Genomic DNA, 13,061 nt, shown 5'->3' on the forward strand with positions numbered 1-13,061 from the left:
GTCATCACTTGCGGAGGAAGTTGAGATTGGACCGCAAGTCTTTGTCTTAGAGATATTTTCCTATATGCTCGCAGCCAACGTCACTTTTGGTGTGCAACGTTCATGTTTGTTTCCAACGTTGCTTTTCTCTCTCCACAACCACCGATTTTGTACTTTAATTTTAAGGTTTGGTGCCACTTTTTACGTGAAGTACTCCTCAAGCTAAGGAGGGTTAGTTCCATCATAGGCTCTATAAATAGAGCTTTTCTTTCATTCAGAAGATATGATCAGAATCATTCTTCTCTCTTTCTCTTTTCTCCTAGTTTCATTCTCTCTCTCTTTTCCTAAAAATATTATGGATTTATTTATTCTCTTTTTAAGAGATCCTTGCCAGTTCTGAGATCTTCAGAAATTCTGAGAAGTTCCTGTTGTATCCTGGGGGCTTGCGCAATACACCGCGGATAAGTCCTTAAGGACAGTGATCTACACGCCTTAGGAAGTATTTTGTTCGTGATCTTTATTCTTTATTGTCAGCTTCTACAACAATCTTAAGGACTTATGGCTGACAACAACAACAACTCAATCCCGGAGAATCAGAATATTGTTTCCAGAACTCAGACGGTCTTCGCGAAACCTTTCCCGAATGTATCAAAAATTGAAGTCTTCTTTGGTCAGAATTTCCGGCGTTGGCAAGAACGCGTGTCAACCCTCTTAGACATGTATGGAGTCGCTTTTGCCCTTTCTTCTTCAAAACCCGACTCCACTCTCCCTCCAAATTCAAAACAAGTTGAAGACTGGGTTCATGCAAACAAGGTATGCCGTCATACTTTACTTAGTGCACTCTCTAACGATTTATTCGATGTATATTGTTCCTATAAGGAAGCGAAAGAAATTTGGGATTCGTTGATTCTCAAATACACTGCTGAAGATATAGTCAGGAAAAGATTCATCATTGGGAATTACTATCGTTGGGAAATGGTTGAATATAAGGACATAAAGTTGCAAATTAATGAGTACCACAAGCTACTCGAAGATATCAAAGTGGAGAACGTTCTTCTTCCAGATGAGTCTGTTTCAGAGCTTCTGATAGAGAAACTGCCGCCTTCCTGGACTGATTACAAGCAACAACTAAAACACAGGCACAAGCAAATGTCACTTTCAGAGCTGATCACTCACATAATTATTGAAGATACCAACAGGAAAGACTGTGCTGTTGTGAGGGCCAAAGCATTGTCTGCAAAAGCAAACATGGTAGAAGACAAACCTGCTCCAAAAAGGTACGAACACAAACCTGATCACAATAAGAAAAATAATTTTCAAAAATTTCGCCTCAACACATCTAACCCCACCTTTAAGAAGAAAGGAAATTGCTTCGTATGTGGGAAGCCGGGCCATCATGCACCGCAGTGCAGGCGCAGAGTAAGAAACGACAATCCTCCTAAGGCTAATATAGTCGAAGGAGATGACATTATTGCTGCGGTCGTTTCTCAAGTAAATCTGATGACAAATGTGAGCAAGTGGGTGGTAGACTCTGGTGCTACTAGGCATATATGTGCAAACAGAAGTGCCTTTACCTCTTACACTAGTGTAGGGGATGGAGAAGAACCCGTCTACCTCGGTGATTCCAGGACCACTCCTGTTCTGGAAAAAGGGAAAGTTCTTCTCAAACTCACATCTAGAAAGACTCTGGCCTTGAGTGATGTGCTACATGTGCCATCAATCAGAGTTAATTTAATCTCTGTAGCACTGCTGGGAAAAGTGGGGGTTAAAGTGTCATTCGAGTCTGACAAGATTGTAATGACAAAAAATAATGTTTTTGTGGGGAAGGGATATTGTGATCAGGGTCTCTTTGTACTTAACATTTCTGAAAATATTAATGAATCATCTTCTTCTGCTTATTTATTGACTCATATGATATATGGCATGCTAGATTAGGACATTTGAATTCTTCCTATGTTATGAAATTACAACGACTAGGATTAATTAATATGCATGATAAACAGAGTAGTAAGTGTGATATATGTGTAGAATCTAAAATAACAAAAAAAACATGTTTCTTTGTAGAACGCCAAACTGAATTGTTAGGGTTAATTCATACTGATTTAGCTGATTTGAAACAAACAATGTCTAGAGGAGGTAAAAATTATTTTGTGACCTTTATAGATGATTATTCTAGATACACCAAAGTTTACTTAATCAGACATAAAGATGAAGCCTTTGATGTGTTTCTTACCTATAAAGCAGAAGTAGAAAATCAATTAAATAAGAAAATTAGAGGATTAGATCAGATAGAGGTGATGAGTATGTGTTATTTAATGACTATTGTGTTAAAGAAGGTATCATCCATGAGGTAACTCCACCATATTCACCTGAGTCTAATGGAGTAGCTGAGAGAAAGAATAGAACTCTTAAGGAGATGATGAATGCTATGCTTATTAGTTCTAGTGCACCTGATAACCTTTGGGGAGAAGCCTTGCTTACTGCGTGTTTTTTACAAAATAGAATACCTCATAAGAAAACTGGTAAAACTCCGTATGAGCTGTGGAAAGGTTATCAACCTAACCTTAAATATTTAAGAGTGTGGGGGTGCCTAGCTAAGGTGATGTTACCCGATCCTTAGAAAAGGAAAATAGGCTCTAAAACCTCTGATTGTATGTTCTTAGGCTATGCTGAACATAGTGCTGCCTATAGGTTTCTAGTTCTTAAAAGTGATACACTTGAAAGAAATTCTATAATGGAGACGAAAAATGCTGAGTTTTTTGAACATGTTTTTCCTTTAAAGGTTAGTGAGACGTCTCAACCTATAGAAAATAATAATAATAGTGACGCCATGTGTGAGGAATTAAGAAGAAGTAAAAGACAGAGGAAGGAAACTTCATTTGGTAATGATTTCTATACCTATCTAGTTGATAATGATCCATGTAACTTTGTAGAAGCCATTGTGCTCCTGATGTAAAACAGTGGGATAAAGCCATTAAGACTGAAATTGAATCAATTCAGAAAAATAATACTTGGACCTTAGTAGATTTGCCTAAAGGAGCAAAACCCATTGGTTGTAAGTGGATCTTTAAGAAAAAGTATCATCCTGATGGATCTATAGAGAAGTATAAGGCAAGATTAGTAGCAAAAGGTTTTACTCAAAAACCCAACATAGATTACTTTGATACTTTTGCCCCTGTGACTAGGATTTCCTCTATTCGAGTGTTGTTAGCCTTAGCAGCAATCCATAAGCTAGTGATACACCAAATGGATGTTAAAACTGCCTTTCTGAATGGTGATTTAGAGTAGGAAATTTATATGACTCAACCTGAAGGGTGTGTAGTACCTGGTCAAGAGAATAAAGTTTGTAAACTTTTAAAATCTTTGTATGGGTTGAAACAAGCACCAAAACAGTGGCATGAAAAACTAGATAATGTATTGTTATGTGATGGTTTTTCACCTAATGATGCTGATAAATGTGTGTACTCTAAATTTGAAAATTGTGATTGTATCATTATATGTTTGTATGTGGATGACATGTTAATTTTTGGTACATGCAATGAGGTTGTTACTAGAACTAAATTATTTCTAGGATCGAACTTTGAAATGAAAGACATGGGTGAAGCCAATGTAATTTTAGGTGTTAAAATCATAAGGAAGAGAGATAGTATATTACTATCCCAAGAACAATACATTGAGAAACTTCTTAAGAAGTTTGGGTATTATGATTTCAAACCCATGAGTACCCCTTATGATGCTAACTCTAAATTAATGAAAAATAGAGGAGAATCATTATCTCAGCCTCAATATGCCCAGATAATTGGGAGCTTACTACACTTGATGAGCTTTTCTAAACCTGATATTGCTTATGCAGTATGTAGACTGAGTAGGTACACTCAATGTCCAAATCAAGAACATTGGGATGCCCTTTCTAGGCTTATGAGATACTTGAGAGGTTCAATGGATTATGCCATTGAATATAGTGGATTTCCCGCTGTACTAGAAGGGTATAGTGATGCTAACTGGATCTTTGATTCAGATGAGACAAAATCCACTAGTGGTTATGTATTCACTCTTGGGAGTGGTGCGATTACATGGAGATCAGCCAGACAAACTATTATCTCAAGATCAACAATGGAATCTGAGTTTGTCGCTCTTGAGATGACTGGTAGTGAGGTTGAGTGGTTGAAAAACTTCTTAGCAAACATTCCACTAGGAATGAAACCAACCCCATCGGTGTCAATATACTGTGATTGTCAATCGACAATAGCTATAGCTAAAAACAAGAATTACAATGGAAAGAATAGACATATTCAATTGAGACATAATTTGGTGAAGCAGCTGCTAAAGAGTGAAACTATTTCCATTGACTATGTGAAGTCAGAACGGAATCTAGCAGATCCTCTGACAAAACCCTTGGGAAGAAATATGATCTTAGAAACATCGAGGGGAATGAGACTTAAGCCATTAGCAAACAAACAAGTGATGGTAACCCAACCTTTGTGATTGGAGATCCCATGAATAAGGTTCATATGGGTAAAAACAAGTCATTTGTTAGTTCTGATAGCACTAATTTGATTTCAAATCAAATATGTCCATTCCTATGGTGTGTGTGTGAAAGTGCTAGAGACTACATAATTGAGAGGTTAAACTTTGTAATTAAACAAAGTTTTTAATGATCTTCATATCCCTTATGGGTGGTGTATGACTTGCAGCATACACTTGATGAAATCACCTATATGAGTGTCAAGTGGGGCCGCTTGCATGAGATCTTGGCATGATCTCTAGAGCACTCATGAATACCGGGCAAGCGCATGGCCTAGTAAGCGCATCACAACGATAACAACAAGGATTGTGGGGGTGTACTGTGATTAATAAACCTCTAACACACTCAAGTATCTTTGGTTCATATAGCTTGCTATACCAACTATACTGTGTGTTAAGTTTTTCTTTCTAGGACTGGTTCATATAGCTTGCTATACCAGCTCTGATGCATTACATCGTATAAAACCCAGGATTTTTTCTTCTTTCTTTCTTTCAATCATTATTTCTTATCTTTTGCAATATGTGGGGGATTGTTATTATTTATTAATAAAATATTGCAAAGATATGTGCCATCACTTGCGGAGGAAGTTGAGATTGGACCGTAAGTCTTTGCCTTAGAGATATTTTCCTATGCACACAGCCAACGTCACTTTTGGTGTGCAACGTTCATGTTTGTTTCCAACGTTGCTTTTCTCTCTCCACAACCACCGATTTTGTGCTTTAATTTTAAGGTTTGGTGCCACTTTTTACGTGAAGTACTCCTCAAGCTAAGGAGGGTTAGTTCCATCATAGGCTCTATAAATAGAGCTTTTCTTTCATTCAGAAGATATGATCAGAATCATTCTTCTGTCTTTCTCTTTTCTCCTAGTTTCATTCTCTCTCTCTTTTCCTAAAAATATTCTGGATTTATTTATTCTCTTTTTAAGAGATCATTGCTAGTTCTGAGATCCTCAGAAATTCTAAGAAGTTCCTGTTGTATCCTGGGGGCTTGTGCAATACACCGCGGATAAGTCCTTAAGGACAGTGATCTACACGCCTCAGGAAGTATTTTGTTCGTGATCTTTATTCTTTATTGTTAGCTTCTACAACAATATCATGCTATATAACCAACATCATTGCGAGACTTGGATTTATGGCTAATAATATGATACAAAATTTTAGGTGATGTCCATGTATTATACAATTCTAAAAGGATAATGATACTTTGACAACATTTTTTGACAATATTTTAACATCACTTACGTGTCATTATGTGATTGGTCCAAAATTACTTCACAATTAATAATAATAATCATAAATACTAACATGGATCAATCTCAGAATGACAAATAGATGATGTTATTAAAATGTTAAAAAATGTTATCAAAATATCATTATCCTTTCTAAAATAAAGACAACATGTTTGAGTGGAGACCATTCACGCAACGACCTATGAAAAAGGTATATAAATAGAGTCAATTACCAGGAAAATTGTTACTTCTCGATAATACATATATTTAATATATTATATACTTGAATATTAGAGTATTTACAGATATTTCACCTCAAGTTAGATCTAAAAGTAAGAATTGAACATTTCAGACAATAAGATAAAAAAAAAGATAAAATATTGTGGAAACATCTCTGTTACAAATAAGAATATATGCTATCCAAAATTTTATAAAAAAACTTAAATATTTAATTTTATTACAATGATCATCAATAAAAAATTAACAAGTATATATTGTAAATGTTCAAATATTGAAATATTGTAAATATTTAATATTTTGTTACATTTTTTTCAATAATAAAAAAAATACGTGTATAAAATTGAAATAACAAGTTTTTCCATATTATATATAACTTTTACATATCTCTTGTTTCTAAAACTCATTCCTAATATATATATGTGTGGGTTTGCTAACGTGTGTACGTCTATTTTTCAGTTGGAACATTTTAGCGATGTGTACCGGATTTTAATAGACCAAAATATGGATTCTAAGTTTTAAGGTTAAGGATATTTGAATAATTTCATTATCAAAACTAAAAAAACAAAAAATCCCCAAACCCTTACTCATCTTCTTCGTTTCTGTCAACCTTTTATCTTTCATTTCTCTCACTCTTACGAATTATCACGAATTATCAGTATTGTAGATGATTACATAACAAATTATTTATCATAGAATCAAGTGCAAATATGGTAGAACTAGTTCACATACACGATAACGAGACAAAATTTAGTTTTTTTATTATATTTTTCTTTTGATGGCTATCCATTTATGCCACTCTTGTTTGACTTTGCATGAATATGCTTGAACAGTGGCTAGAGTAAGAGACGTGTTTTTATCATACATTTTGATAATTAATTAACAAAAAAATAGATAGAAAGGAAAGAGGGTCCCATAGCTTGATTGGATAAAATAAGGCACAAATATTCTGCTCTTTTTCAAATATGATGCTCTCTTTTATAATTCCATAATTTTTGTTCACAGAAACAAAAAGTTTTCTCCCAAAGTTCTTCACAAAATGGCACAGGATGAAACACGAGGACTCAAACTTTTTCCATCAAATAATTAAATTGAAAAATACTATCAGAATTTGACACAGACGTGCAAAATAATCTAAAATTATTTTCAAAACATGTTTGACACAGCTCATATTTGTAATTTCCAACTATTTTATTAAAAAAAAAGTTGCTTACAGAAAAAGCCATATATTTTAGTTCGTGATGAAGTTGATAATTTTTCTGTAAAACAAAAACTATTATTTTGTAATGTAAAAGTCTGTAGTCTTTTTCCACATAATTTTACTATTTAACAGTCGATTCTTTTTAATTGAATCATTTTTTTTCAAGCAACTTTTCTGTTAGAATTTTTACTTTTACTCTAATAATTTTCTTAATACGTTTTTAATTTTGAATCATAAAAATATAACTTAACTTGTTTACCAATACTATATTATAAGAAAATTCTAAAAGTTTGAAACTTCATTCAAGATATTATTCGTTATGAAGTTTTAAATTCTTTTACAGTTTTATTTTTAAATATATCTTATAAAATTGAAAAAGGTGTATTTAATTTGTTTTTATCTCAACTTTTAAGCAATTATTGGATTTACCAAGTGAGAAAGAGGAGAACAAAATATAGATATGTTACATAAGGGATTGTTATACCATGAATTATGTAAAAAGTAAATTTGCATTTTTTTTTTCTGTTGACTGCAAATCCTGAAGGTAAAGGAAATACAAGAAGACTCTGCTGAACTGAAACAAAAAGGCTATATTTATGAAAATTGCAATGAGCAAATTATGATGTTTTTTGAAGTAATATACAAGTAGCACACTCATCTTATATGGACAAATTTATTAAGTTTGCACTTGAAGGATAACAAAAGTGCTTTTCTTACCAAAATGAAATTGTATGGTGTGGTTTGACTCTCTTACAAGTATGATTTGTTGGAACACTGTTCCTAAAATTAATTGCTTATGAATAGAGCTATGAACATATGAGATTGCAGATCTAAGTTATGTTGGAAGGAATAAGTAATCTTTTAGACCCTTCGGAAACTGAAACCTGAACATCTTTAGAACTAATAGGTCTATCATTATTAGTTGTATTGCCCAAATTCAGAGTACTCAAGTTGCTGTCACTTGTCTTCTGCTGTTGGTCAAACATCATTTTCAGCTGCTTACCTTGTTCCTCAATCCTTAACTGTAGTTTTCTCTGAATCTGGAAACAGTGAAGTAAATTGAAAGAAAATTTTAACTCAGAACATTGCCAAGCAGTTCTGATTTTCATAACTTTGGGCTTTTCCACCCGTCGCACTTGGTTAAGCAAGTATGCAAATTTGACCAACTTCATTTCACATACAAATTAAGAATAAACGTTAAAATAAAGACTTTAAGCTTAACTCAACTCGTGAATAAAACAATAAACTCAATAAACATCAAATTTTGTTAGGAGAGACTCTCACTTATAATTCTGATACTATGTTAAAAAATGAATTTTAAGTCTAACTCAATTTTACGAAACTATTTTGTGTTGAAAGTTCCACATCGACTAGATATAAAGTCAATTCATAATATATAACTGAGTGCAAACCTCACTTACAAACTGATTTTGTGGGGTGAGTTAGGCTTAAAGTTCACCTCTTAACCCTTTATACCCTTTATAAGGTGTATCTATTTTTTCTATATTGTAAACTTATCTCTGATCAGTATCCAACTTCTAAAAATAATTAATGTAATTAGATACAGCAATTAATGTGTGATTAATATTCCCATGACGTCATTTAAGACATAAGCATGAAGTAGCAAGTATGAAGCTGTAAGGTTAGGAGAGCATGGAGATACAGTAGCCAAAAAGTAAATGATATACCTCTAGTTGTTCATGAAGGCGCCTCTGAACATCTAGCTGCAACTGAAGAGCCTCTCTAATTTGCAGGCCACTGACGATGAAGAACAAGAAACTCAGTTGATTAGAGTCACATCATCTAATGAAAATATTAAAATAACCATGAATGGAACTATTTGAACTGTGGAATGGTAACAGGGGCTTAGGCAAAAGAAGTAGAGTTACGTTTTGGCATCAAGATGCACATTCTCTACATTGGTTCTTTTCTCAGATTTCCCTGAAACATGATAAAGTAGTCTGAAAATCAATAATAACCATAAGGGCATTGAAGATCATGAATCACAGGAGAATAATAAAGCAGTGGAGGTCATGTTCACAACAGCATTTATTCAATAGTTTTGGCGATTTCATGTATCATTATCATCCAGCTGAGAAATAAAATCAATTTGACATTTAATAATTCAAGGTTTCTGTCATACATGAAAAAAAATATAGGGTTTTTAGTAGTTTCAACCTCCTGTAACTTGAGCATATTCAATAAAAAATGAGTGACATAACAATCTCAACATTTGAGCAGCAAAATATATTTGGCATGATGTAGAAACTACACTGAAACAGTGCCAATAAATTACCTTGAGTTGATTGTGGCATGTATTTGGCAATTCTATATTTCTGCAGATGACTTTTGACATGGAAAATGGTCAATCCATCTGATTCCATCAGCCTTAATATAGCTTTTGGCGTTGCTTCTACAATGAAGTAGACAAGAAGACTATCAGATGTTGAATATGCAGAGAAAAATTCAGCAAGTTAATTAGTTTATGTCTGGTTTCTATTTTCAGAAACTGTCTAGTTCTCAAAATGCAACTAAACAAGGTTACTCTTAATGCTGGAAGATGATGAAATGGATGAAGTTGAACAAGATGAAAACAAACAAAAAGTATGAAACTACTTTAGAAAACAGTTTTCAAAATAAAAGGGAACCAATACAAGCCCTTACTCTCAGCACCTCCAAGGCGATTCACACACTCAACAAACTTCTCATGAAGTTCCTGAGTCCATCTTATTCTTGTTTTACTTGAGACTACTGGTCCATTTGAAGAAGAGTTTCCAGAAGAAGTTAGCAAACTACCTGCTGAGAGTGTTGGTGACAGCATCTCTTGCTGAGAAGAGAAGCTAATCTGTGCAGCAGGTAAATTGTATGAGCCACAACAATCCTTCAGGGTAGAAAAGAAGCAATAACAACATAAGCCATATGAACAACAGAGAAAACTAAAGATGGAGATGGCAACAAACTTACTCTTTGATCCTGATTTCCTATACAAGGAACCGAAGGGCTTGAAGCATCATCAATGAACAACTTGGGTTGTTCAATTGGAAGAAAACTGCTGCCAGGGAAATTCCCAGATGAGATTTTATTAGACTTTTCAGGAGATCTAACACATTGATCGCTATTCACATGGGATAAGAGCATTGCTTGCAAGGGATTTGACAACTCAAAGTTAGGGGCAGGTTGGTTTGCCAATGAAGCCAAGAAATGGTTTTGCCTTGGAGATTGATACAAAGGGAATTCCGCATCACTGATCTTAGAGAACTGAGATATCAAAGAGGGGTTACCAACTAGTCTATCATATTGTGGGAATCCCATGCAGATTTCTGTTGCATAAAAGGCTGAAGCTGGTGATTCAAAACGGCTTATAATGCTGCTAGATGATTTGGTTTGGCCTATGTGTGGTTCCTCTTCAAATCCACCACTGGCCATAGCAAGTGGCTGATTGCAAGTTCCCATATGTGAAGCCTGTATTATATCAAAACATTGACTAGAACAATTGCCAAACTCTGAACTCAAATCCCCATTTAGACCATAGCTTTGTTGAATCCGTCCAACACAATCAATCCTGTACTCGTTCATTTATAGACACTCCAAACGTTCCCACAAGATTTGAACAAAGATGGCAAGAAGAGTTTCTCAGTAACAGATCAAATTTCTGAAGTAGCATGCATGAAGAGAAAGTTGATCCTTATTAAGGGAATGGTGAAGGGAAGAAGAAAAGAAGAACCAGAAAATGAACAAGAAGATTGGAAAAGGTAAGAATGGTTAGGCTAAATTCTAACCTTATGGCATAAAGTGCTGTCTTATATTCCTGAAGGCTTCAGGAATAAGATTTGAATCTAATTTGTCCAAATGCTACCATGCAAGGTCATTATTTGTTATTTCTTTGTTTTGTTTTGAGACTGCAAAATCCTCTACAGAAAGCAATTTTGTTTGAACCAAAGTGTTATATATGACAAACTTTTTTAACTGTTACACAACCAAGACTTCAAATCCAAATTACTTGTTAAGTTGAAACAGCCTAACTCCACCTGTTGGTCTATTCTCTGTTGACACAACCGAAGTACATAACACAGAAAACAACACAGCTCGATAAGCAAATAAAATAGTTTTGTCTAATGTTGTCTTGAAGTGAATATAAAAGAAAAGGCAAGAGAATCAGAAGAAAGATGAAAGCTAAAAGCAACCGAACTTGAACAAGTCACAAACAGAGGTTTAAAACCGCCCCAAACTATTACTAAATAGTTTAAGATCTTGAAATTGTAGAATATTGTTATTGGCATCTATAGTGTGATAATAAAATGTTAGATAAAGATACTGGCATAAATTCACAGGTTAAAGATCTGCAACTATTCTTATAATGGATTCGGAAGAAATAGCTTTAGCCACCCACAGTAGTAATAAATATGAACATACAGATAGCCAAATCTTCCTTTCCAAAAGAAGACAATATATATTAGACTCAAAAACCTTGTTCCATTGCATGAAACTGCATCTTGCAAAGTGGGGTATCAGAAATTACTGAAAAGTGTAGCTAACTTCTTATATTCATCTTAAAAGCAGAACAGAATTTCAACTACAGAATTTCCAACATTGATCAGTAACTTTTATGGTCTTTCCATTACCGAAAGGTAAAACAATATACACATATTCACTGTATTATTCATCACTTGTATCACTTCCTTCTTGCCATTGATTTAATTTGGTCAAAATGCATCAAGTACCTTTTAACTGTAGGTCAATTTCATTCATATAAATACTTATAACATGTTGAGGAGGGATGGCAACGGGTCGGGCACGGATAGTGCCTACCCGCAACTCGACCCGACAAAAGAAAATCCATCTGCTACCCGACTTGCTACCCGCATGGATATCCGCTTAAAAAATATTCGCGGGTATTTTAAAACCCACGGATACCCGTGGATATCCGCGGATACCCGCAAATATTAAAAAAAATATTTTAATAAATTATTAAAATAAAATTTAAATAGAATTACAAAAAATATATAAAATATAATATAAATTAAATTAAATATAAATTTAAATTCAATTTTAATTAAATTTAATCTTGTAAAATATAAATTAATGTTAATTTTAATTAAATTTAACTTAATAAAATATAAATTAAATTTTTATTTTTATTTTTTGCGGGTAGCGGGTATCCACGGATACGGATAGTATAATACCCGCACCCGACCCATTTATAAGCGGGTATTAAACCATCTGCTACCCGCGGGTTGCGGGTAGTAAATATCCGCGGGTATCAACTATCCGTCGCGGATTTTATTTGCGGATATCCGCGAGCGCAGATTCTTTTGCCATCTCTAATGTTGAGTTGTTAATTTTTAAATGGCTGCTCCAACAGTGTAACTTTACTCTTATAATCAAGAAAAATATAGAGTTATAGCCATTCACTGAAAATAATCATTGAGATTCTAATTACTTCATAATTTTATATTCATAATTTTATATTAATCTTAATTGTTAATATTTTAATCAATAGTTTTAGAGAAAATAGTGTATGCAGTGATGTTGTAAATATTTTTCACATCAATTGAAATCATTGTTTAGCTTAATAGCATGTTTGGTTTAGGAAAGAAAAAGTATAAAATGAGATTACGTTTTAGGTTGTCTATAACATAAAAAAGAGAAAGATCCACTTGTTTGGTAATATAAAAAGTGAAAAAGTAGTGTGGTGTATATATAATAACATAAACATCTTTAATAAAAATAATAATATATCATATAAGTTGAATATAATAGAAATTATATATGGATTAATCTTCTTTCTGTTTAAATATAAACATAGGATTCTCTATTTATAATAAAAAAAAATATTGATTAAGCCTAAAATATAAATAAAAAATAATAACAAACTAATTAAAGATAAATAT

At 33.5% G+C, this 13,061-nt stretch overlaps 2 protein-coding genes across 5 annotated transcripts; one reads left to right on the plus strand and one right to left on the minus strand.

The window, feature by feature from the left end:
* The first annotated feature begins 696 nt into the window (after positions 1 to 696).
* On the plus strand, positions 697 to 2,930 carry LOC148194117 (uncharacterized). The gene is made up of 2 exons (XM_088097116.1): positions 697 to 1,635; positions 2,913 to 2,930. The coding sequence occupies exons 1-2, from the start codon at positions 697 to 699 to the stop codon at positions 2,928 to 2,930; spliced, it is 957 nt and encodes a 318-aa protein (XP_087953242.1).
* Positions 2,931 to 7,740: 4,810 nt separating this feature from the next.
* Positions 7,741 to 11,493, minus strand: LOC148194118 (myb family transcription factor RLI1-like). 4 transcript variants are annotated; one of them, XM_088096032.1, is made up of 7 exons: positions 10,950 to 11,488; positions 10,135 to 10,822; positions 9,835 to 10,051; positions 9,467 to 9,583; positions 9,060 to 9,111; positions 8,859 to 8,928; positions 7,741 to 8,210 (listed from the first exon to the last, which is right to left on the minus strand). In XM_088096032.1, the coding sequence occupies exons 2-7, from the start codon at positions 10,744 to 10,746 to the stop codon at positions 8,001 to 8,003; spliced, it is 1,278 nt and encodes a 425-aa protein (XP_087952158.1). In that variant the 5' UTR covers positions 10,747 to 10,822; positions 10,950 to 11,488; the 3' UTR covers positions 7,741 to 8,000. The 4 variants fall into 4 exon arrangements, with proteins under 4 accessions (XP_087952158.1, XP_087952160.1, XP_087952159.1 ...); XM_088096034.1 differs by having other exon boundaries at positions 9,967 to 10,015; positions 10,135 to 11,493; XM_088096033.1 differs by having other exon boundaries at positions 9,967 to 10,051; positions 10,135 to 11,491.
* Positions 11,494 to 13,061: the final 1,568 nt, after the last annotated feature.

The sequence above is a fragment of the Vigna umbellata genome, chromosome 8 (assembly GCF_029865625.1).
Source record: "Vigna umbellata cultivar VRB3 chromosome 8, Vumbellata_1.0, whole genome shotgun sequence".
NCBI classification, from domain to species: Eukaryota; Viridiplantae; Streptophyta; class Magnoliopsida; order Fabales; family Fabaceae; genus Vigna; species Vigna umbellata.

Excerpts from the sequence above, each read along its gene's own strand:
- LOC148194117 (XM_088097116.1), top strand. The coding sequence starts at position 697 with ATGTATGGAGTCGCTTTTGCCCTTTCTTCTTCAAAACCCGACTCCACT.
- LOC148194118 (XM_088096032.1), bottom strand. The coding sequence starts at position 10,746 with ATGAACGAGTACAGGATTGATTGTGTTGGACGGATTCAACAAAGCTAT. Across the intron at positions 10,052-10,134 it reads TAGGAAATCAGGATCAAAGA|GATTGTTGTGGCTCATACAA; the intron begins GTAAGTTTGTTG and ends TCTACCCTGAAG. Across the intron at positions 9,112-9,466 it reads CATGCCACAATCAACTCAAG|GGAAATCTGAGAAAAGAACC; the intron begins GTAATTTATTGG and ends ATCATGTTTCAG.